This window comes from Piliocolobus tephrosceles, chromosome 9, assembly GCF_002776525.5.
Source record: "Piliocolobus tephrosceles isolate RC106 chromosome 9, ASM277652v3, whole genome shotgun sequence".
Taxonomy (NCBI): Eukaryota; Metazoa; Chordata; class Mammalia; order Primates; family Cercopithecidae; genus Piliocolobus; species Piliocolobus tephrosceles.
In genome coordinates, this window is record NC_045442.1 from 66,365,729 (window position 1) to 66,388,258 (window position 22,530).

Genomic DNA, 22,530 nt, shown 5'->3' on the forward strand with positions numbered 1-22,530 from the left:
TTTTGTTTTTGTTTTTTGAGATGGAGTCTCACTCCGTCGCCCAGGCTGGAGTGCAGTGGTGTGATCTCGGCTCACTGCAACCTCCACCTCCTGGTCAAGCGATTCTCCTGCCTCGGCCTCCCGAGTAGCTGGGACTACAGGCGCGTGCCACCATGCCCAGCTAATTTTTTGTATTTTTAGTAGAGACGAGGTCTCACTATGCTGGCCAGGCTGGTCTCGAACTCCTGACCTCGTGATCCTTCCGCCTCGGCCTCCCAAAGTGCTGGGATTACAGGCGTGAGCCACCGCACCCGGCCTCTGCCTGAATTCTTGAAATAAAGTTAACACTGTTTGGTATAACCCCAGCACAACACAGGATAATGATCCCAGTACTCCCAGTGACACAAACCTGCTAGAGAAAGGAAAACCGATTATTTATGATAGTATGAGGCAGGACTAAAATGAGGCCATCTTGCCATAGCAGGCAGTCTTCCTTTGGTTCTATGACACAGAAGGTGGCTTGATCACAGTAAAATTTATCCCAACTTCCTAGCAATTAGAGAGTTTTTCTCTTGGTGGAGCACAGGGGCTCACACTTGGAATCCCAACACATTGGGAGGTTAAGGCAGGAGAATTTCCTGAGTCCAGGAGTTTGAGACCAGCCTGGACAACATGGTGAGACCTTAACTCTACAAAAATTTTAAAAATTAGCCAAGCACAGTGGTGCACCCCTGTAGTCCCAAGCTACTTGGGAGGCTGAGATGGGAGGATCACTTGAGCCCAGGAGGTCGAGGCTGCAGTGACCTATGTTCATACCAATCCACGTCAGCCTGGGTGACAGAGCAAGACCAACTCAAAAAACAAACAAACTTTCTCTCTGGAGTCCAGTGATTCTCCCTCAATGCTCAAGACTCCAGCATGAACTGTTGGGCGCTGGGTTTTTCTGTATTTACAGCAGACCATGGTAAAAAGAAGTCCCAAGTCACAGCCAGAACAGCCAAAGATCTTTGCGTGCTAGGCTCACTGACTGAGCGTTTAATCTTATGTTCCACTCTGCCTCAAACAAAACCAATTCATTTGCCCATACAACCCATGGCATCCTTTCATAGTAACAAGGACAATAGGACTTGTTACTTGTTACATGCAGTGGCGCGATCTCAGCTCACTGCAACCTCCGCCTCCCCAGTTCATGCGATTCTCCTGCCTCAGCCTCCTGAGTAACTGGGATTAAAGGTGCATCCCACCATGCCCAGCTAATTTTTGTATTTTAGTAGAGATGGAGCTTTGCCATGTTGGTCAGGCTGGTCTTGAACTCCTGACCTTATGATCCGCCTGCCTCAGCCTCCCAAAGCGCTAGGATTACAGACACGAGCCACCGTGCCCAGCAACATCTCCAATACTTTAATACTTGGTTGAAAAGAACCCATTGCCCTGTTTTCCACTGTTTGTCCCGGTACTGTAGTTTTATGATCTCATTTGGGTTTTTCTAAAAGCAAGGCTTCCTACAAGCCTAGTAAAGGAAATTCTTTCCCATTATGCCAAATGTAGCATTTAATTGATTTTTTTTGAGAGTCTTGCTCTGTTACCCAGGCAGGAGTACAGTGGCGTGATCTCGGCTCACTCAACCTCCACCTTCTGGTTCAAGCGATTCTCCCGCCTCAGCCTCTGGAGTAGCTGGGAGCTACTCCGTGTACTACAATGCCCAGCTAATTTTTTGTATTTTAGTAAAGATGAGGTTTCACCCTGTTCCCCAGGCTGGTCTCAAACTCCTGAGCTCAGACAATCCACCCACCTCAGCCCCCCAAAGTGCTAAGATTACAGCGTGAGCCACCACACCCAGCCAATTCTGTGTAAAATGAGTGAAACACAGCTAAAACTAGAGCTAGTCATTGCTGGCATGTTAATATGAGATTTTGCTCAAACATCTGCCATCCCCATCCTGTTACAGAGATGACCAACAACCCTGGGTCCACAACATGTTCCAAATCTCTCAAATAGTACTAAATCTATTACCTCTAGCACCCCACCCTTTTTCCCCCTCCTGGTGGCAAAATTCAAGTATCTCACACGCACCCTAAATGTCTCTTCCTCTATGTAGGGAACTTTTGGTTCCCTCCCCAAACAAATGGCATTGTTCAAACTCAAGAGCTCAGAACAAACCAATGCAAAAAAAAGAAAGAAAGGAAATAGCAGATTTGTTTTAACTTTTTATTAAAATGCTTAGGATACAGATTGACTTTTGTAAATGACTGTTTTACTTTTCCTGAAATAGGACATATATGCACTCTGATAAAACAGAATGAGAAGTCATAATTCATGGGAATTCCTGTACAAGGTGCTGATCCTGTGTTTGGAGCGGAGCTCCTCACAGCAGCTTCTTTCAGCTATCTTATAGGAATAGTGTTCCGTGGGGCAAGAAATACATTGGTTCTGATTTTCCATCCCCTTTCTCCAGTGGAATAACCCACTTTCACAAAGAGCTGCCCTATGTAGAACCCACAGATTTCTAACTTGCAACAAAGAGACACGGGACAAATAGGGAGAAAAAAAATTAAGAAAACTAACACTGAAGTAATCATACTTCTCATGTCTCCGAATAGAGAAGTATGGGGGATCTTTAACCAAAGGAAATTAAAAATATGCAAGTTAATTACCTAGTTCATTCACTGTTAGCTAGATTTGTTCACTTAAGGCTTTAACCCCTTTTCAAACCAACAATTTTGTCTTAATCCAGCTATGCTTGCTATTAAACGAAATGCATGCACTTCCCACATATATACTTGGCTGAGCCTCTGCATTCAGTACCTGGCAGTGAAAAAGTATGCTCCAGTCAGTACTGGAGAATAAGAATGAGAACTCCAACTAAAGAACGATGCCTCTCTCACCACAGTAATGTTATCCACATTTCCCTACCCTCACATTAGAATAAAGACATCCTCCCAACTTTTCATCTCCTATCTCCAATCTGTTCCTAGGAGATCTATCTTTTGATCTGTTAGCATAAGGGTAGAATATAGGTTAAGATCATCAAAATCCAATTTCACATGTGGCACTAGGAAAATGGAATGCTATAAAATTAATCCCCATCACCCTAGTAGGGATGTTGGTGCTTTCATACTGAGTCTTTACTGCCAATAAATGATGCTGCCTCCAAAGGAACAGCTCTACAGAAAGTTTTTGGGTTAGTGTTTCCCCATCTTATTTCTGCAATGGAGAAAGACAATTTCATACAAAAAAAAAAAACCTGGAAAAGCTACAGATGTTAACCTTTACTTTAAACACCAATAAAACAGGTACCAAAGGAGAAAAAAATGTAAGAAAAAGAGCTCAGAAACAGCCTGAGAGACCAAATTCTGAAAATGGAAATTTTAAAGCCCACTGAGTACATTTTTCCTGGATCCAAACAAGTGCTACAATACTTTCAAGTCCTCAACTCACAGAATTAAGAGCCCTTAAGCTGTTAACTTTGTCCTGTCTTCCTAATCAGAAAAACGTCCCCCTAGAATCTGTGCAAAAGTAACTGATGCACCTGCAGTATGTGACATGAGAGATGTTCTCAACTCTTTTATGAGGTGAAAGTCACTTTTTATAACTGAAAATGAAAAAGGAAGGTGCTATAGAGAGAAATTAAATTTCACAAGTATAAAAGCAGACTGGCTGAAATCTGTAACTTCATGAGTAAGAATAATAACAATAACCCATTCTATAATTAACTCCTCCACAGTGAACAATCTGTTACACATTCCTTGATGAGGAACGACCCTAGCTTACCACAGTGGAAACCTGCCAAAACTGCAAGGCCAGGGTTCCGTCCCTTTTCTAGTTCTCTGTGCACAAGGTTATGCCACCTACTCCAAAGCAGTCAGAGAGACAGGTGAGCTCAGGGGAGCTTCTCTCACCAACCTGCTAACTTAGCAGGAGTAAGTTCACCCAAATTAGCTCTGGCCTCCAATGTGTATCTGTTCATAATTTTATGAAGTATCTAAATGTCATTCATTAGTTTAAGAAAAAAAAAAAAAGAATAGAAAACTCTGGACCAAGTAAATTGTGAACTCAAAAAGTTAGAAGGGATACCAATTACATTAACAACACTTTCTTTAAAAAATAGAATCAGTTTCTTTTGAAATCAACCACAGTGGTGAGACGTGTTTTTCTTTTCAGGTGCCCCATGATGGCACACAGCTTTACCCGGCAAATCCTGCCAGCTTCCAAGTCCCGGGATACTGACCTGCACCAGCACGTGGGGCAGCATTACCTCCCAACAGTGTGGAGAAGAGCACATGTCACCACTGGGCAATGAGAAAGTTGACAGAGACTCTTGGCTTCTCAACGCCAGACATGGTTGGAGAGCTTTCCTTGTTCTATTAGAAAAGTTCATGAGGAAGCTGTGAATAGGATCAGTCCAGAGAAGTAAAACTCTTTTATGTTCACTGTCCAAACATCAGTCAATATACTGGGAGAGCCAGCGAAAACCCTCGCCGTAGCCTTGCCTCTTGAGCACACTGCACATGAACACTTCCATGGGGCGAGCATTCAGCTCCTTCAGGGTCACATTCCCCTAAAGGAGGCAAAACCAAGAAAGGCCTGTTAGCATCTCTGTGGTGGAAAAGATTGAAAGGACGATCACTACAATCATTTTATCCATTCCTTAAAAGCAAACCTAAGTAGGTATTAATTACAGAAATGCAGTCAAGGCCATACAGATGACTTCCCCAAGCTTCGTGTTTTCAGGATATAATAAGCAGCACAGTTCTTTTCCCAGCCTCTCTCTCTCTGAAGAGCATCTGCTTTGAACACCCAATATTTATCTGTAAAGTTATGGTAGCAAACCAAGAAAAAAGCCACTGCGACTTATGGAACTAGCATACTCTCTGATGCAGAAAAGAGGTCTGGGACTGTTTAGAAATAAAGACATTCTCATTAACAAAACATGCAGAAAATAAACACTCATAACAGGTGGCACTGAGGAAATGAAGAATTCATGTGTATTTAATACTGACGCAAAAGAGGAGAAATTAAATGAAAGAAAGGAAGTATTTCTATAAAGAAACAGGTAATCAAGAAGAGGCGAGACTAAGGAACCATGTAAAAAAGTCAAAGTTATCACAGATCACAGAAAAGGAAGATTTTTAAAAACTAAATATGCCAAAAACCCAAGCTAAAAAGAACAGAAAGATTCCTGCTTCACTGTATCTGATCTAGATTTTCTCTCTCTCAAGCCTGCTTTTCAACAAGAGTCCTAGAGTCCTCCTTCCAACTGAAGACAGTAAAAACTATTGATTTGGAAGACTCAAGTTCTTTTTCTGGTTTTATCACTGACTTGCTGTGTAGACCTGAACAAATCACTCTCTATTTCTTCCTCTGCGAAATGGGGCCAACAGTCCTACCTCTCTCAGCAAGAAGCACTGAGGATAATCAAGTTTTTTTATTTCAATGCTTGGAGAGTGACTGAAATGATTATTTTTCTTCATAACCTGCAATCTCCAGTCCAAGAAAAATTCTTTTCTGGCTAAAAAGGGCTATTTCAAAAGCAATGTCTCAGAATTAAATTTGAAAGATAATCATAACTCTTAAAAGAGTAAGTGTGCCTTTTCTACCATTTTCTTCTTCCTCAAATACCCGATGAATGAATCCCATTTAAAATATTAAAAGAACACACCCCTGCCTCTAGTGAGCTTACAAAATACCCACAGTAAAACAAATCCTAAGTCTGTTTAAGCCTTTAAAAGAAAAGGGTAATCTAGATAGCAAAACATCATGTTTTGAAAACTGTTAATGCCCTTTATATGTAACCCAAATATTTTTATCTTACCTTTCCTGTGGTCTGTCCATAAAGCCCGAATATCTCACGGAGTTTTTCTTCACTGATTGCATCTGTTCTATCAATTTTGTTACCCAAGATAAGGATTGGCACATTGGATATTGTTTCATCAGTCATTAGAGCCTAAAGATTGAAAAAGAAAAAAGAAAAAAGAATTAAGTGAGGAATCTACAAAAGCCCACCAGATAATGAAAATTCTGACTTCAGGCCGGGCACAGTGGCTCACGCCTGTGATTCTCCCACCTCAGCCTCCTGAGTAGCTGGGATTACAGGTATGTGCTACCACACCTGGCTAATTTTTGTGTTTTTTTAGTAGAGATGGAGTTTTACCATGTTGGCCAGGCTGGTCTCAAACTCCTGACCCTCAAGTGATCTGCCAACCTCAGCCTCCCAAAATGCTGGAATTACAGGCATAAGCCACCACGCCCAGCCACATTTATGTTAACAAAGCCAAGTAAGAACACAACACAGTTGATAAGTGTCACAATGAATGGGAACTGAATATTAACAGTAAGACAAGTTCAGGGAAATAAAATGGCAGTTCTGGGCTTGAGCAAAGATCAAAAGTCTTAGCAAAGATCTGGAACTTCAACAGGGCTCTAAAGGAAAAGCAGGGTTTGGACAGGTGTAAAGGAGAAGGAAGAACATAAACAATGGCTTTGCAGTGGACAATAATTTAGGAAGCCGCACAGTACTGCATGGCTGGATTCAAGCATTTAGACAGACATGCGGCAACAAAATAAATGGATAGAAGAGATGACTCACATTACGGGACCAGTGTGAGAAGTGAGCTGCAATAGATCCTAAAGACCACGAATCCAGAAGTTAGTGAATAAAATCGTATTTTTCAGTACAATGAATTCACAAATAGTATCTATCTGTGGTGTTCATGTAACATCTATCTGTGGTGTTCATGTAAGAGATCATGATCTAGTTTAAGGTAGAGCATTCAATGAATAGTGCAGGAGGCATTTTGAAGAAAGAATTGAAGAGACCAATGTCTAAATGATTAAAAAAGAAAAAAAAGACAAATGAGTCAAAACTGGCACCGATTTCAAGCCTAGGAATCTACTTGTCACCAACAGGAAAGCTAGGGGGGAAAGCAGAGTTAAAGAGATAAAGGGGAACATGCTTTGAACATCTGGAATTCCAGGAAATGTTACACAAAATTAGAATAAGAATGTCCTTAATTCATTAAGCAATAACAAAGTACCTAATGTGTCTCATGCTTTGCTAGGTGCAGGGGTTTCACAAAAAAATAAGACACAGTCCCTATCATGTTAGTTCATAGTCTGATGAGAGAGAATTACAAGAAAATCAATAAAGACAACATACATTGGTATGGTGGGAGTCTAACACAGTCTCAGAGACCAGGGGAGGCTCACCAGAAGCAGTCATATCTGAACTCTGAGGTCTCTTACAGGACATTTTAAAATTTGCCGACAAAGTGAGGGGTTGAGGAGAGGTACAGGTGAAAAAGCCAGGCAGTAGCTACTTGTGCATATTCAAGGATGGCTAAGTTGTTTGTTTGGAATATAGTTCAAGGTAGGCAGTAAAAAGAAGCAGAGGGAGGATCATGAATGATCTTACGTGCTATGCAAAAGATGTATAGATTTTATCATGAAAATGATAGAGAACTATCAAAGGATATTAAGTAGGGCAATGAAGTCTCAGAAAGTTCCTTCTGGCATTATGGTACATATCAGGTTCATGGTGGGATCTATATTAATTCACAGATTTCTGGACTGCATGTCCAGGTAGGTGGTGGGTGGGAAAGATGAATAGTTCCATTCTAGGAAAACAGAATCAGTAGTGGGAGTTGTCAAGAGTAGGCAGGATTAGGTATGAGATTGGAGGTCAGGAGAGGTCTAGAGGAGAGAAATGCATTTGAGAGTCACTGACATGTAGGTGCCAAATGAAGGGAGTAGATGAGACCAGCCTAGGAGAAAGTAGACTCTGGAGAACACCAACATTTAAGGACTAACCAGAAGAACTAGTGCTTCTCAAAGAGACAGAAGTATCAGCCAGAGAGAGAGCTCCAAAATCAAGAGTGAAAAGAGGAGTTTAAACAAAGAGAATGGAGACCATGCATGGTGGCTCATGCCTGTAATCCCAACACCTCATGAGGCCGAGGCAGAGGATCACCTGCAGCAAGGAGACTGAGACCAGCCTGGGCAACATAATGAGACCCTGTCTCTACAAAAACACTTTAAAAAAAAAAAATTAGCTGGGTGTGGTGGTGTGTGCCTGTAGTCCTAGCTACTTCGGAGGCTGAGCCAGGAAGATCACTTGAGCCCAGAAGTCTGGAGTTTACAGTAAGCTGAGATCACACCATTGGACTCCAGCCTGGGCAACAGAGGAAGACTGTTTTTTTTTATTTTTAATAAAAAAAAAAAAAAAAGGCAAGGTAAAGATTGCGTGGCAGGTAATTCTACATGAGGCTGGAGCTATAGATGTGAGAAACATACTTAGAAATAAAGTCAAGACAGGTTCAAACTGCCAGGAACAAGAATCCAAGGAGTTACAAATCAAAGAGAAAGAAAAGATATAGGGTAAAGGAGTAGGGATAATAAAGCCAATAGTATAGAAACCATCAAGCCAAGAGAAAATGCAATGTGGACAAAGGAGGAAACTTGAAGTTAAGTCCTTGATAGTATCAAAGGATGTATGCAACCAAAACTGAAGGCTGAGAACAGACCATGAAGGTCTGGCAAGTCATTCAGTGGGAGGGTGGGCAGGCACAAGCTGAGAATGCATATTCAAAAATGTAAAGAACTCTAATATTGCTTTTAGGCTTTCACTATGCCAGCACTACTTATAAAGAATTACTGTTCGCGGGCCAGGCGTGGTGGTTCATGCCTGTAATCCCAGCACTTTGGGAGGCCAAGGAGGGTGGATCATGATGTCAGGAGACCAAGACCATCCTGCCTAACACGGTGAAACCCCGTCGCTACTAAAAATACAAAAAATTAGCCAGGTGTGGTGGCACGTGCCTGTAGTCCCACGAGGCCACTCGGGAGGCTGAGGCAGGAGAATCCCTCAACCCAGGAGGTGGAGGTTACAGTGAGCTGAGACTGCGCCACTGCACTCCAGGCTGGGCAACAGAGAGACACTCGGTCTCAAAAAAAAAAAAAAAAAAAAAAGAATTACTGTTCATGATGACACGTGATGAAATGGAATACTATTAATTAAATAATTATGCTAGGACAACAGGCATAAATGAGGAGTTTCCTGAGCAAACCTGGCCATATAGTCACTGTATGATAGAAAAAACAATTAACTTATTCAAGTTTGAGCTGAGTTTCCTCAGGACATTGAAAAGCAATGTCTTAGATTTAAAACATTTTCCTCCTGCAACTAGGTCTTCTTGCCAAATGTTAACTGGAATGACTAGTTATTAGCACTACTGAGCTATATTCCTTAAAAAAAAAAAATAGAGGCCAAAAAAGGACAAAGTATATAAACATACATTAAGCTCAACTTTGGATTCCACGAGGCGAGAATGATCTGCACAGTCCACCAGAAAGACAATCCCATTAATTGCTGGGAGATAATTTTTCCAAACCCGACGTGCTAAAAAACAAAGTTTGTAGTTGCATCAGTAAAAAATATACATTGTAAAAATGAATAACCTAATGGTCTAAAAATGGACAAATCTTGGTCAGGTTTCAATAAGATTAGACTCTATGGATTTCTCCAAGTTCTGGCCAGTATTAATTCAGAACAGAGGATGCAAACTAATGGTCCACGAGCTGAACTTGATTTTTGTAAATTTGAAAATCAGAGTTTCCACCTTTCTTGAAAAACTGCAACATCTGGCAATCCCATGCCTACTTAACCACATGACAACTATCAGCAGGAACTAAGCAGTGGCTGCCCCTTCAGATGATGTCTGAACACTTTTGCTTGACAAAATGTCCCTGCTGTCTTACAGCCAGCCAATTTTACTCACTTAAATGACTTGCCTTGCCCCTGGAGCCAAGTTTAATTTGCAACCTCTGAGTTAAAACATCAGGATACAAATTACTTGTCCATGTAACTTTAGTCCCAGTTAGTTTCTAGCCAACTTGTGTGTAGGTGTCTTGACACACTCCTCTGCTCAGCCCTTAGGGAAACTGGGCCTGATAAGTGGTTCAAGGCCCCAGGCCAGTTATCTCAGCCTACCACATTTAACCCAGCATGCCTTAGAAATATTACTTGTTTTTTGCTTGTGACATGAAACGATAAAGGCTGGGAAGCAGTGATTTAATTTTACTATCATTTCTAAGCCATTCATTTCTAGCCCTTGCAATAGAATGAATAACGAAGCATCTCTACATCAGTTATTAATGGTTACCTTTAAAGAGTAGAGTTAGGAAAAAGTTAAAATGAAGGAACTTTCCATTTTACTTTCCGTAGTTCTATACCGATTTTGTTACATCGAACTTGCTCTCCTTTTATAAGTTAAAATTTTTAAGTTATACAAAAAAAAAAAAGGGAACCTCCAGATGTACAGTATTTTAGTAACTTCTATAAAATGGTGGCTAGGTTATCATGTAAAAGTGTTTCTGTTTAGTAGATTTTCCTCAAAGAAACAAAACTAAATACATCAATACATTTCCCTTCTTATTTTAACAAAACCTGAAACCTAAATTTATCACACTAAATAATCTACAATTCCCAGTTCAGGTATATAAAACCATCTGGTATCTGTTCCTTCTGCATTCTCCAGATAGTCTAGGTTCAGTCGTATCTTGCTCTGAATTTAAATTTGTAAGCAGTTACAAATTCTTTTGTGGAAGAAGCAGAAAGGACACCATATACCCATTCTTACCCAAATGAAAAAAAATACAAGCTCCTTACATAAAAAAAGGAAACAAAATCATTTCTAATCCCTCCATCAAAACACATCCCTTGTCAATATTTTGGTATTTTCTTCCAGTCTTTTTTCTTTACTGGTATTTTATGTGATTATGATCATAATATACATGATTTTTCAGGGCAAAAATATTAAATAAATTAATTTAAATGTAATTATGTTAATGAAATAACTGACTATAAAATTATTAGGCTTAACAACTAGAAATGACCAATGTTGTATTTTACTACACATTGTTTTAAAACTGTATTAGGCTGGGCACAGTGGCTCACGCCCATAATCCCAGCACTTTGGGAGGCCAAGGCAGGTGGATTGCTTAAGCTCAGGAGTTCAAGACCAGCCTGGGCAACATGGCAGAAACCCAGTCTGTACAAAAAACAGGTGGGAGGATTGCTTAAGCCCAGGAAGTAGAAGTTGCAGTATGCCAAGACTATGCCACTGCACTCCAGTCTGGGCAACAGAGCAAGACCCCATCTCAAAAAAAAAGAAAAAAAACGGTATTAGCTCAACCTAATGTTTCAAAATGAGATTTCTCCACTCAATGTAATAACAAGTAAGTAAATCTGACAGAATCTCAATAGTTCCTTTTCCCTACCTTCCCAGAATGTTTATTCTCATATCTTAAATGTTTTACTCCTATACCTACGGTCTTGTCAAATGTGAACTGAGTGCCCATTAGACAAAGATGCCCATCCTGTATGTCTCTAAACACCTGATAGGAATCTGGTAGCCAAAGACATAGCCTGAGTAGGCAAAAAGCACTTCTGAGGAAAGCAAAAAGGTAGAAGGAAATGTTCCACCAACTGTCCCAAATGGATAGAATATACAAAATATCAACTTATATCGGAGGAATCACACATAGTCACTGTACTACTTTTGCAATTTTTGACAAGTCTGAAATTACTTACAAATACTTAATTTCCTACATACTTTCACTCCATTGAATAAAGGATGCAAAAATGACTTGATAACTAAATATATGATACTGTATACCTGGTCAAGATGAAAAAATGGTATAAAAGAGATTATCAGGACAACTGAACAAAAAAAAAAAAAAAAAAAGGAAATACAGAGTGGATAAAAATAAAACTTCCTTGATTTGATAACTATTATGATTATATACAAGAAAATATCTTTGTTCTTAGAAAACGGCACTAAAGTATAAAAGAGTAAAGGGGCATGATATGCTCACAAACAGTTAATAAAAAATAAGTATTAATATGTATTATGTAGGGAGGAGGAGACTAACAAATTTGGGCAAAAGGTATAGAAGAAAATACATTGGCTTAGAGCAAGCCTAGTTAAAATGATGAAATAATTACTCTTGTTGAAGCAATACATATATCTTTTTATGTATTTTCTAGTTACCAGGTAAATTACGTTAATAAGTAAAAACCTAGTAAAGATTAAAATGGCAAGATGCTGTCCTGCTTTGTAAAAATTTTCAGTCAAGATTTGAGTTGAGTTTGGCTTTATCAGGCAAATACTTAAAAGTTCATGAATAGTTATGCATTATAGCTAACTTTATCCTAGCTCAATAGGGTAATACTAAAGTGGACTTCTGTGTATTTAATGCAACTTTTGACAAGTTTGAAATGAGTTTAAAAAAAAAAATGAATAAAACAACTTCACTAAAGTAGTAAGATCCTAATTCTAAAGTGTAATTTAAAAGGCAAAAATGACACACTGCTTTTAAAAGGTGCTGGGGGGCACAAAAAGAATCATAAGTCAATAAACATGCTTTCCACTGAGTCATCGCTTACCTTGCTCATGCCCACCAAGATCAAAAGTTGTAAAGGTCATTCCAGCAATTGTTAGCTCTTCTGATGCTGAAAAATTGTTTAAAAAGAAGAAATAAACTTGTCAATTCAACAAGCCCCAACTACTAGTACTATAAGCCAATACCAATGCTTTCACCTCGTAAAGAAAAAGATACAAGAAATTAAGTGTGGTGGCACCCGCCTGTAGTTCCAGCTACTCAGGAGGCTGAGGTAGGATAACACGAGCCCAGGATTTTTCAGACGAGCCCAAGCAACACCCCACTTCCAACAAAGAAAAGGAATACAAGGGTAAAAATGTTCTTAAACTATTCTAAAAGCCAAAGGTTTCTTTTTTTCCAAGCTATTTTCTGCTTCTTAGAAGTAGGTATAGGAGATGTGTCCCTTTACAGGACCAGTGACAACAGATAATGACAAAGTTCCAGAGGTTTAGATCTGAAAGTACATAATATGAATGTGTCTTACAGGGAACTTTTTCATATGAGTTGGCTTTTGGGACTTCAGTTAACAAAAGAACTCCATCAACTAGGGATTCATCCTCCAAGCCTAACACTGACCTTCAAAGATCAAAAGGTCACCTGATATTTTCAAACCTACTCGGATGTAGTGTTGGAACATGTTGGCCCAATCTGTCATCTTTGAGCATGTGAAGAAGAGTGGTTTTGCCTGCATTGTCCAAACCCAAGAATACAAGTTTTCCAGATTTCTTGTAGAGTCCTAAAAGAGAAAAAATTATTAACACATTTGCTCTCTACAGACCAAAGCCTACTTGTATTTAAATTACTGAAGGAAATGCACAAACTTTGAAACCTGTATTTTAAGGAAATGGCTTTACCTAGGAACTGGAGCACACTGCTGAAGCCATTGTAGATCCACTCAAAGATGAAAGACATTATTAATGCTTACTACCTGTATAAAATATGAAAGTGGCAAACATTAGCTTTCTGAATGACAGTACAATTGTGGAGAGGTTAACTCTTGTTCACTAACCATGATGCACATTTACAGTCCCGTGTTTTCAGGCATAAGAAAGCAGGCCAGGCATGGTGGTTCACACCTGGAATCCCAGCACTTTGGAAGGCCAAGGCAGGAGGATCACTTGAGCACAGGAGTTCACAACTGGCCTGGGCAAGAAAGCTGGACTCAATTTCTACAAATAACTAAAAAAAATAGCTGGACATAGTGACACACACCAATAGTCCCAGCTACTCAGGAGGGTGAGACAGAATTACTTGAACTCAGGGGTCTGAGGCTGCAGTGAGGCATGACGGTGCCACTGCACTCGCCTGGGCAACAAGGGAGACTCTGAGAAAAAAGAGAGGACAGGACAGGATGGGACAGGACAGGAAAAAGAAAAGAAAAGGGAGGGGAGAAAGCAAAGTAAAGAGAAACTAATCTTCTTCTTTCTTGAGACTTGCAGATTTTGCAATCTGGAGGAAAGTCTCTAGAATCCTTATATGTGCAAAAATGACTGGTTTCTGAAAAGTTTTTGATCTATGATACTCAGAGAACTAGGAGTTAAAAATATAAAGGGCGTACCTCATTTGATGATGCTTTGTGGATCCTGAGGTTTTCTGGATTTTTACAAACTGAAGGTTGGAGGCAGTCCTGAGTTGAGTAAGTGTATCAGTACTATTTTCTAACAGCATGTGCTCCCTTTATGTCTCTGTGTTAATTTTGGTGATTCTCACACAATATTGCAAACTTTTTCATTATTCTTATATCTGTCATCATGACCTATGATCAGTGATCTTTCGTATTACTATTGTAACTGTTTTGTTGTGCCACAAATCACAACCATAGAAGACAGCAAACTTAATGACTTCCTCCACAGCCCTGCCCCTACCCCAGGCCTCCCTATTCTCCAAGTGAAAGTAACAGGTCTCTCCCTTGAAATCTAAAGTTAGAAATGATTAAGCTTAGTGAGGAAGACACATCAAAACCTGAGATAAGCCAGATGCTAGGCCTCTTGCACTCAACAGTTACCCAAGTTGTAAATGCAAAGAAAAAGTTCTTGAAGAAAATTAAAACTGCTACTCCAGCGAACCCACGAACGTCAAGCAAATGAAACAGCCTTACTGCTGATAAAAAAATAATAATGTTAAAATAAAAAAATAAAAATAAAAACACGAAGTAAAAATGCAAGTGCTGATGTAGAAGCTGCAGCAAGATAACTGGTGAAGGTGGGTGGCTACACTAAACAACACATTTTCAATGTACACAAAACAGCCTTCTATTAGAAAAGCCATCTAGGACTTTCATAGCTAGAGGAGAGATGTCAATGCTTGGCTTCAAAGCTTCAGGGGGCAAGCTGACTCTCTTGTTATGTGCTAACGAAGCCAATATTCATTTACCATTCTGAAAATCCTAGGACCCATACTCATTTATCATTCTGAAAATCCTACGGCCCTGAAGAATGACATTAAATCAGTCCAAGTGGAGCAACTGAGCAAGCAAGAGTGGTTGTGTGGTTGTGTCTCGGAAACCAGTAGCACTTGCAGCATGGCTGACCAACTGACTGAAGAGTAGATTGCAGAATTCAAATAAGTTTTTTCACTATTTGACAAAGATGGTGATTGAACTACAACAAAGAAACTGGGAACTGTAATGAGGTCTCAGGCAGAATCCCACAGAAGCAGAGTTACAGGACGTGATTAATGAAGTAGATGCTGATGGTAATGGCACAATTGACTTCCCTGAATTTCTGACAATGATCGTAAGAAAAATGAAAGACACAGACAGTGAAGAAGAAATTAGAGAAGCATTCAGTGTGTTTGATAAGGATGACAATGGCTACATTAGTGGTGTAGAACTTCACCATGTGATGACAAACTTGGAGTGAAGTTAACAGATGAAAAAGTTGATTAAATGATCAGAGAAGCGTATCTTGATGGTGACAGTCAAGTAAACTATGAGTTTGTACAAACGATGACAGCAAAATGAAGACCCTATACAGAATGTGTTAAATTTCTTGTACAAAACTGTTTATTTGCCTTTTGTTTGTAACTTATCTGTAAAAGGCATCTCCCTACTATCAAAAAGAGATGCATGTATAGCAATCAGGACTATCAGGACTTCATTCCTCCATGTGTTCTTCCCTTACTGTCATTGCCCTGAAACCTTATTTTAGAAAACTGATGAAGTAACATGTTACCTGTGGCTTACTCTGGATGTATCTAAGCCCTTCTGTACATCTAAACTTAGATGGAGTTGGTCAAATAAGGGAGCATCTGAGTTATGCCTTTGTTTTTTTTTTGTTTTTTGTTTTTTTTTTTTTGAGACAGAGTCTCGCTCTGTCGCCCAGGCTGGAGTGCAGTGGCCAGATCTCAGCTCACTGCAAGCTCCGCCTCCCGGGTTCACGCCACTCTCCTGCCTCAGCCTCCCGAGCAGCTGGGACTACAGGCGTCCACCACCTCGCCCGGCTAGTTTTTTGTATTTTTTAGTAGAGACGGGGTTTCACCATGTTAGCCAGGATGGTCTCCATCTCCTGACCTCATGATCCGCCCATCTCAGCCTCCCAAAGTGCTGGGATTACAGGCTTGAGCCACTGCGCCCAGCCACCTTTTTTTTTTAAAGTAATTTTCTTTAGGAACTGTCAGCATGTTGTTGAAATGTGGAGTTGTAACTCTGCATGGACCACAGACAGCCAACAATATGTACTTAAAAGTTGCACTACTGCAGAACGGGTGTATTATCCAGGTACTTCCAGGTACCTCGTACACTATTTTTTTGTACTGCTAGTCCTGTACCAGAAACATTTTCTTTTACTGTTACTTGCTTTTTAAACTCTATTTAGACACTTAAAGAAAATCTGCTTATGGCACAATTTGCCTCAAATCCAAGTTGTGTATTTGTTTTCCAATTTAAAAAAATACAATTAAAAAAAGAATTACACTAAATCTACTCTGCCTACCACACATCTGTTTACAGTATGGTTTACTAAGTATTTTAAGCCCACTGAGAAGACCTACTGCTTAGAAAAAAAGATTTCAAGATATTACGGCTCATTGACAATGCACCTGGTCACCCATGGGCTTTGATGGAGATGCAGAAAGAGGTTAATGTTGTTTTAATGTCTACTAACAACATCCATTCTGCTTCCTATGGGTCAAGGAGCATTTTTCACTTGCCAGTCTTTCATTTAAGAAATATATTTCACAAACTATCAATGCCACAGACTGATTTCTCTGCTGGATCTGGGCAAAGTAAACCGAAAACCTCCTGGAAAGGAGTCACCATTCTAGGTACCATTAAGAACAGTTATGATTCACGGGAAGAGCTCAAAACATCAATACCAACAGGAGTTTGGAAGACAGTGATTCCAACCCTCGTGGGTAAGTTTGAGTGGTTCGAGACTTCGGAGGAAGACGTAACCTTAGATATGGTAGAAACAGCAAGAGAACTAGAATTAGAAGTAGAGCCTGAAGATGTGACAACTGCTGTAATTTCATGATCAAACTAATGGATGAGGAGACGCTTTTTATGGATAACCAAAAAAAGTAGTTTTTTTGAGATGGAATCTAGTCCTGGTGAAGATGCTCTGAATACTGTTGAAATGACACCAACGATTTAGAAAGTTACAAAAACTTACTTGAGGTTACATAAACTTACTTCAGCAGCAGCAGGATTTAAGAGGACTGGTTCCAATTTTGAAATAAATTCTGCTATGGGTAAAATGCTATCAAACAGCATTGCATGCTACAGAGAAATCTTTCTTGAAAACGAGTATTAACTCATGCAACAAACTTCACTATTGTCTTATTTTAAGAAATTGCCACAGCCACCTCAACCTTTAGCAATCACCAACCTGATCAGTCAACAGCCATCAACGTGGAGTAACATGGAGGCAAGATCCCCAACCAGCAAAAAGGTTATGACTCGCAGAAGGATCAGATGCTTGTTAGCATTTTTTAGTCATAAAGTATTTTTTAAATAAGGTATGTGTTTTATAAGACATAATGCTCCTGTACACTTAACAGACTACATACAGTATAGTGTAAATGTAACTTTTATGTGCACTGGGAAACCAAAATATTGATGTTACTTGCTTTACTGTACTTGTTTTATTTCAGTAGTCTGGAACCAAACTCACGATATATCCGAGGTATGCCTAAACTTTCTTTTACTGTGTGACTCACTCCTCCAGGCAGCAGTTCATTCACAGTCCCTAGACATACCACTGCCGTCTTTCAGTGAAGAACAACTCTAGCAAATCAGTCTCATCAATAATGTGAATCAAAATGCTACTTAGATGCACTAAATAGAAAATAAGAATGAAAAGCACATTGATTTGAATGAAAAACATATTAATCTATCCTGTAAACAGCTCTAAAAAAACAAAAGTCACCCCAAATTCTACTGGCCGGCACCACTTGCCCTACTCCATTTACCACTGCAACCTCAAACAATATCTAACCATGTTTGCAGACACGGGTCTCAATTTATGAAAAGAAATGACATCACTATTTTAGAACCATTAAGGGATAAGAAGAGAATCTTTTCATACATGAATAATCACACCTAAACTCATTTTACAAATATATTTTCTTAAAATAAGAATACTTATTCAGGCCAGGCCCCCATGGCTCACACCAGTAATCCCAGCATTTTGCAAGGCTGAGGTGGGGGAATCCCTCCCTGACCTCAGGAGTTCAAGACCAGCCTGGGTAACATAGAGAGACCCGTATCTCCACAAAAATAATAATAATAATAATAATAATAATAATAATAATAATAATAATAATAAAATTAGCCAGGCATGGTGGCACATGCTTGTAGTTCCAGCTACTTGGGAGGCTGAAGCAAGAGGATTGTTTGAGCCCAGGAATTCGAGGCTGTCATGAGTTATGATTGTGTCACTGCACCCCAGCCTGGGTGACAGAGCAAGACTCTGTCTCAAAAAACAAAAAACAAACAAAAAAAGAATACTTGTTCGGGATATAGCAATAAGTTCCCAAGCAAGTAAATAACTTAACTGGTACTGATATTAACACTACTGTTTCTATTGTTTCTCATAGTTATCAAAAGCTACTAGAAGGTTTACATATATTGGTAATAAGCAAAATGACCTCTGAATGAAATGAAGAGGGTAAGATCTAGATGTGTTGGTGGGTCTTAAGGTTTCTCAGCATTGTCTGGTCATGCTGAATTTTTGCTTTAGTATCTCAGATATGGTGCAGAAAAATGGAAGGTCCACACTTTTACTCCTCTCCATCAGCAGGAGCATCTGAACACAGGGCTTTATACTAGATACAACCAACTGCGATCAAAACTTTCATGAACAGTAACCAGTAAAAGCATTACCCACAAAAAATTCCCCTTACATTCATTCAAAGAATGCCAGATGAAGAATAAATTGAACAGCTGGGAGCAGCGGCACTTGCCTATAATCCCAGCTATGCAGAAGGCTGAGGCAGGAGAATGGCTTGAACTTGGGAGGCGGAGGTTGCAGTGAGTGGAGATCGCGCCACTGCACTTCAGCCTGGGTGACAGAGCAGGACTCCATCTCCGGAAAAAAAAAGAGTAAATTGAAAAGTAGAGATGGTATGTTTTTCATCCAATTACTGAGTTTTTATCAGGCCCATGGCCTAATCTATAAATTTTAGGGCCTAATCAATGTTTGTTTTTCATGGCTCTTACCAAAAACAGCCAAATAAAGTTTGGCAGTTTGGGTGGAAGTACATACTAAGCTCTTATGAAAAAATCCTAAATGAGGTGATTTCTTTTTTGCCTTTTCAGTAACAAATATATTTCAGCAGAAAGACCGTATTTATCACATTAACAGTTTTCTCTGGAAATTGAATCCACACTTTAAGGAGTCCAATAACTTAAATATACTTAATAAAGCTCCTCTGCTTAAATTCTCATTTACTGTAAATAAGTAAAAGAACAATGTGCCTTTCCTCTGCAACTACCTCAAACCAGACATCCTCCTATACTTTCCTCAACCTACTGCTTGGAGAAGCACAGCTCACCTTTAGAGCACACCCCTCATTAAGGTCATTCCCACTCAGATCATTTTGGAGGGAAGAATTAAAGCAGCCAAGTAGCTAAGTCCTGGCTGCTGCTGATTTGTATGCTCCAAGGGAGGAGACGGCTTAAAAGCAGAAGTGTCAAAGGAAAAAAAAAATGGAAAATTAAAGTAGTTCAATTGCCATGAAAAACTATTTAAAGTGTGGCATTTTCTCCTTTTCACCTTTGCAGAATTCATCTAGTTGAAACTACTTGGCTCATGACTGTAATCCCAGCACTTTGGGAGGCCGAGGTGAGTGGATGACCTGAGGTCAGGAGTTCGAGACCAGCCTGGCCAACATGGTGAAACGCCGTCTCTACTTAAAATACAAAAATTAGCTAGGTGTGGTGGCGGGCGCCTGTAATCCCAGCTACTCGGGAGGTTGAGGCAGGAGAATCGCTTGAATCCAGGAGGCAGAGGTTGCAGGGAGCCGAGGTCACAACATTGCACTCCAGTATGGAAAACAAAACAAAAAAACCCATCTCAAAAAAAAAAAAAAAAAAAAAAAGAAATAAAATATTTCTAAAGTGATGTAAACATTGTTTACAAGTCTGTAAAGCACTGACTGAAAACCCGTGTAGTACAAATGTATATAGAAGTGTTGGATTGTAAAGAAGTGACTAGAGTGGCGGCTGACTAAAGAAACTCTTCAGGTGAGTTAAAAATAATAAAATCCCTTAATAGATCCAAAGAGTTGGGTTGTACCACTACCCAAAGTTAAGAAAATGCCCCCCCCCCCCCCCCCCCCCCCCCCAGACAGACCAAGACTCTGTCTCCCAGGCTGAAGTGCAGTGTTGCCATCATGGCTCACTGCACCCTCAACCTCCCAGGCCCAAGAGATCCTCCCACCTCAGCCTCCTCAGTAGCTGAAAATGGCCTTGGTGGCTCCTCTCTCCTTAAGATCTTAGGATTTGTACCAACTCATCAGTAGTTTTACAATTTGTACAGTACCTGTACATCTCATTTCATCCTCACACCAACCCTACCAGGCAAGGATCATTGGCCTCATTTAACAAGCTGAAGATGAAGATACTCCTAGTTTTGCTGAGTCGTTGAAGACTGCTCAGCTGAAAAAGTAATAGTGCCAGGACTTAAACCCTCATCCCTAACACCAAAGCCTAAGCTCTTCCTGTTAACAGTATAAAATTCAAACCCAAATCACAAAATTGCTGAAAAAAAAAAAACCTAAAACTTCTTTAACCCACCAACTACACAGAGGATGATCTTCCGAAGTTCTCTTCCTTACAATTCATCACATCTTTCGAATGGTATTTTAATAACTAGCATTCTATTTATTTTCTATTCTTGGTCCATTGTACCACCTTACGAGAAGTTAAGAGTAATCTAAAATTTAAGGTAGGTCTCTAAACTATCAACAAAACACTATTAATGTACCTAAAATGAAAACTTGCGAATTCCAGAGCTAAAAAATTCAAACAAAAGTTAATAGAAAAGGAAGTGCACCAATCTGAACATTAGCCAATTTAAAAATTTACGCATTACTTGTTATACATAATCAGGGCAACTTTAAGTCGCCATCCCAGGCAGATTTGGGGTAGTAGGGCGGCTGGCTTTTAGCTAACTCTGCTTAGCTGCGGGGTAAATGTCAAAGGTCAGCCCCACCGCAAATCTCCCTAAGCCCCCTGTTGCAACAGAAGCAGATAGAATCAAGATAAAGATACCCACTGGCTAGAATCGTGAAGAAAACGCTAATCCATGTCAAACGCACAGAAGGAAGTTTTTCCATGCAGAGACCAGACAGGGGAAAAGGGGAAGGTGGAAGGTGAAAATACAGGGTTCGACCTGGGTCATTGGACAACCGAGCGCTGACTTGGGTGTAAGCCCCGGACTAGGGGCCTGCAGACCAGGTTCGAGCGCTCACACTCGCTAACTGCGGAGCCTTGGCCAGCCTCAGTCCCCGAGTCTATAAAACAAGGATAATCATCAAGGGGTCCCACCCGCCTCACCGAGGGCTGTGAGGCTCTTTTGAGACAGAGGACTTGGAGCCGTTTCGTAAACTGGAGCGCACGGTACAGACAAGAAGCTGTTACCCGGCCCAGCAGCTGCGAGACGCCCGAGTGGAATGCAGGTGGACCCCTGGCCAAAGAGGACAGCAGGGGACTGAGCAGATCCGGCCGAGTCGGCCCGTCCCCGCCCAGAATCAGCCGGCGGCCCCACATAACCGCCTGCGTGTCACTTCCCTGCCCCCAACCCCGCCAGGGCCAGCCTCCGCTCCGACCTCTCCGTCTTCCGTCCCAGCCCGTCGAGCTCCAACTCCCCTCCCCGACGCGGCCCTCAGACTCACGGCCTGGGGGGGGGCTCCTCCGGCAAAACAGCGACTGCCTCCGACCCTCCCTCAGAGCACACTAACCACCAGCACCCGAGACCGCCAGCTACTCGCCGGATGTACGTCACATCTCTCCCCGGGACTTCCGGGCGCGTAATTGGCCCCGCCCCCTCGCAGCGTTACGCGTCTCTGACCCGGTGCTGGCCCACCTGGTACTCCGGCTGCGGAGGGGCGGGGGTAAGGCCTGACAAAGCGCGCTCGGGGTCTGGCCCCGCCTCGTCCCGCCTGCTCCCGCCTGCCGAGCTGACCGCGCGAGACGTGGCAGTGCCGGGACGCTGAGTCTGGGTCTGGGTCCTGGAGTCCCTGAGCGGCCTGGGACCCTTGGGATCGCGGCTTCACATTCCAGACGCACCAGGAAAAGTAGGAAGTGGGGACCGACGGTGGCATAGGTCCTGGGAAAGATTACTTGACCTTGGGGCCCTCTACTTGAGGTGGATCCCTCCACGCTTTTGCTTTTTTTTTCTTGCTTTTTTTTTTTTTTTGAAACGGAGTTTCACTTTGTCTCCCAGGCTGGAGTGCGGTGGCGCGATGTCGGCTCACTGTAACCTCCGCCTCCCAGATTCAAGCGATTCTGATGCCTCAGCCTCCCGAGTAGCTGGGATTACAGGCGCATGTCACCACACCCGGCTAATTTTTTGTATTTTTGTAGAGACGGGGTTTCACTGTGTTGGCCAGGCTGGTCTCAAACTCCTGACCTCAAGTCATATGCCGGCCTCAGCCTTCCGAAGTGCTGGG

At 41.1% G+C, this 22,530-nt stretch overlaps 1 protein-coding gene and 1 pseudogene across 4 annotated transcripts; one reads left to right on the forward strand and one right to left on the reverse strand.

Annotated features, from left to right (window-relative positions):
• Positions 1-2,173: 2,173 nt before the first annotated feature.
• SAR1A (secretion associated Ras related GTPase 1A) lies at positions 2,174-21,883 on the reverse strand. Of its 4 annotated transcripts, XM_023205034.2 has the most exons (8): positions 21,754-21,883; positions 13,976-14,044; positions 13,272-13,345; positions 13,034-13,153; positions 12,422-12,487; positions 9,270-9,373; positions 5,792-5,923; positions 2,174-4,537 (listed from the first exon to the last, which is right to left on the reverse strand). In XM_023205034.2, the coding sequence occupies exons 3-8, from the start codon at positions 13,327-13,329 to the stop codon at positions 4,421-4,423; spliced, it is 597 nt and encodes a 198-aa protein (XP_023060802.1). In that variant the 5' UTR covers positions 13,330-13,345; positions 13,976-14,044; positions 21,754-21,883; the 3' UTR covers positions 2,174-4,420. The 4 variants fall into 4 exon arrangements, with proteins under 4 accessions (XP_023060802.1, XP_023060800.1, XP_023060801.1 ...); XM_023205032.2 differs by lacking the exon at positions 13,976-14,044 and having other exon boundaries at positions 21,754-21,878; XM_023205033.2 differs by lacking the exon at positions 13,976-14,044 and having other exon boundaries at positions 21,688-21,858.
• On the forward strand, positions 14,930-15,379 carry LOC111537900 (annotated as a pseudogene).
• Positions 21,884-22,530: the final 647 nt, after the last annotated feature.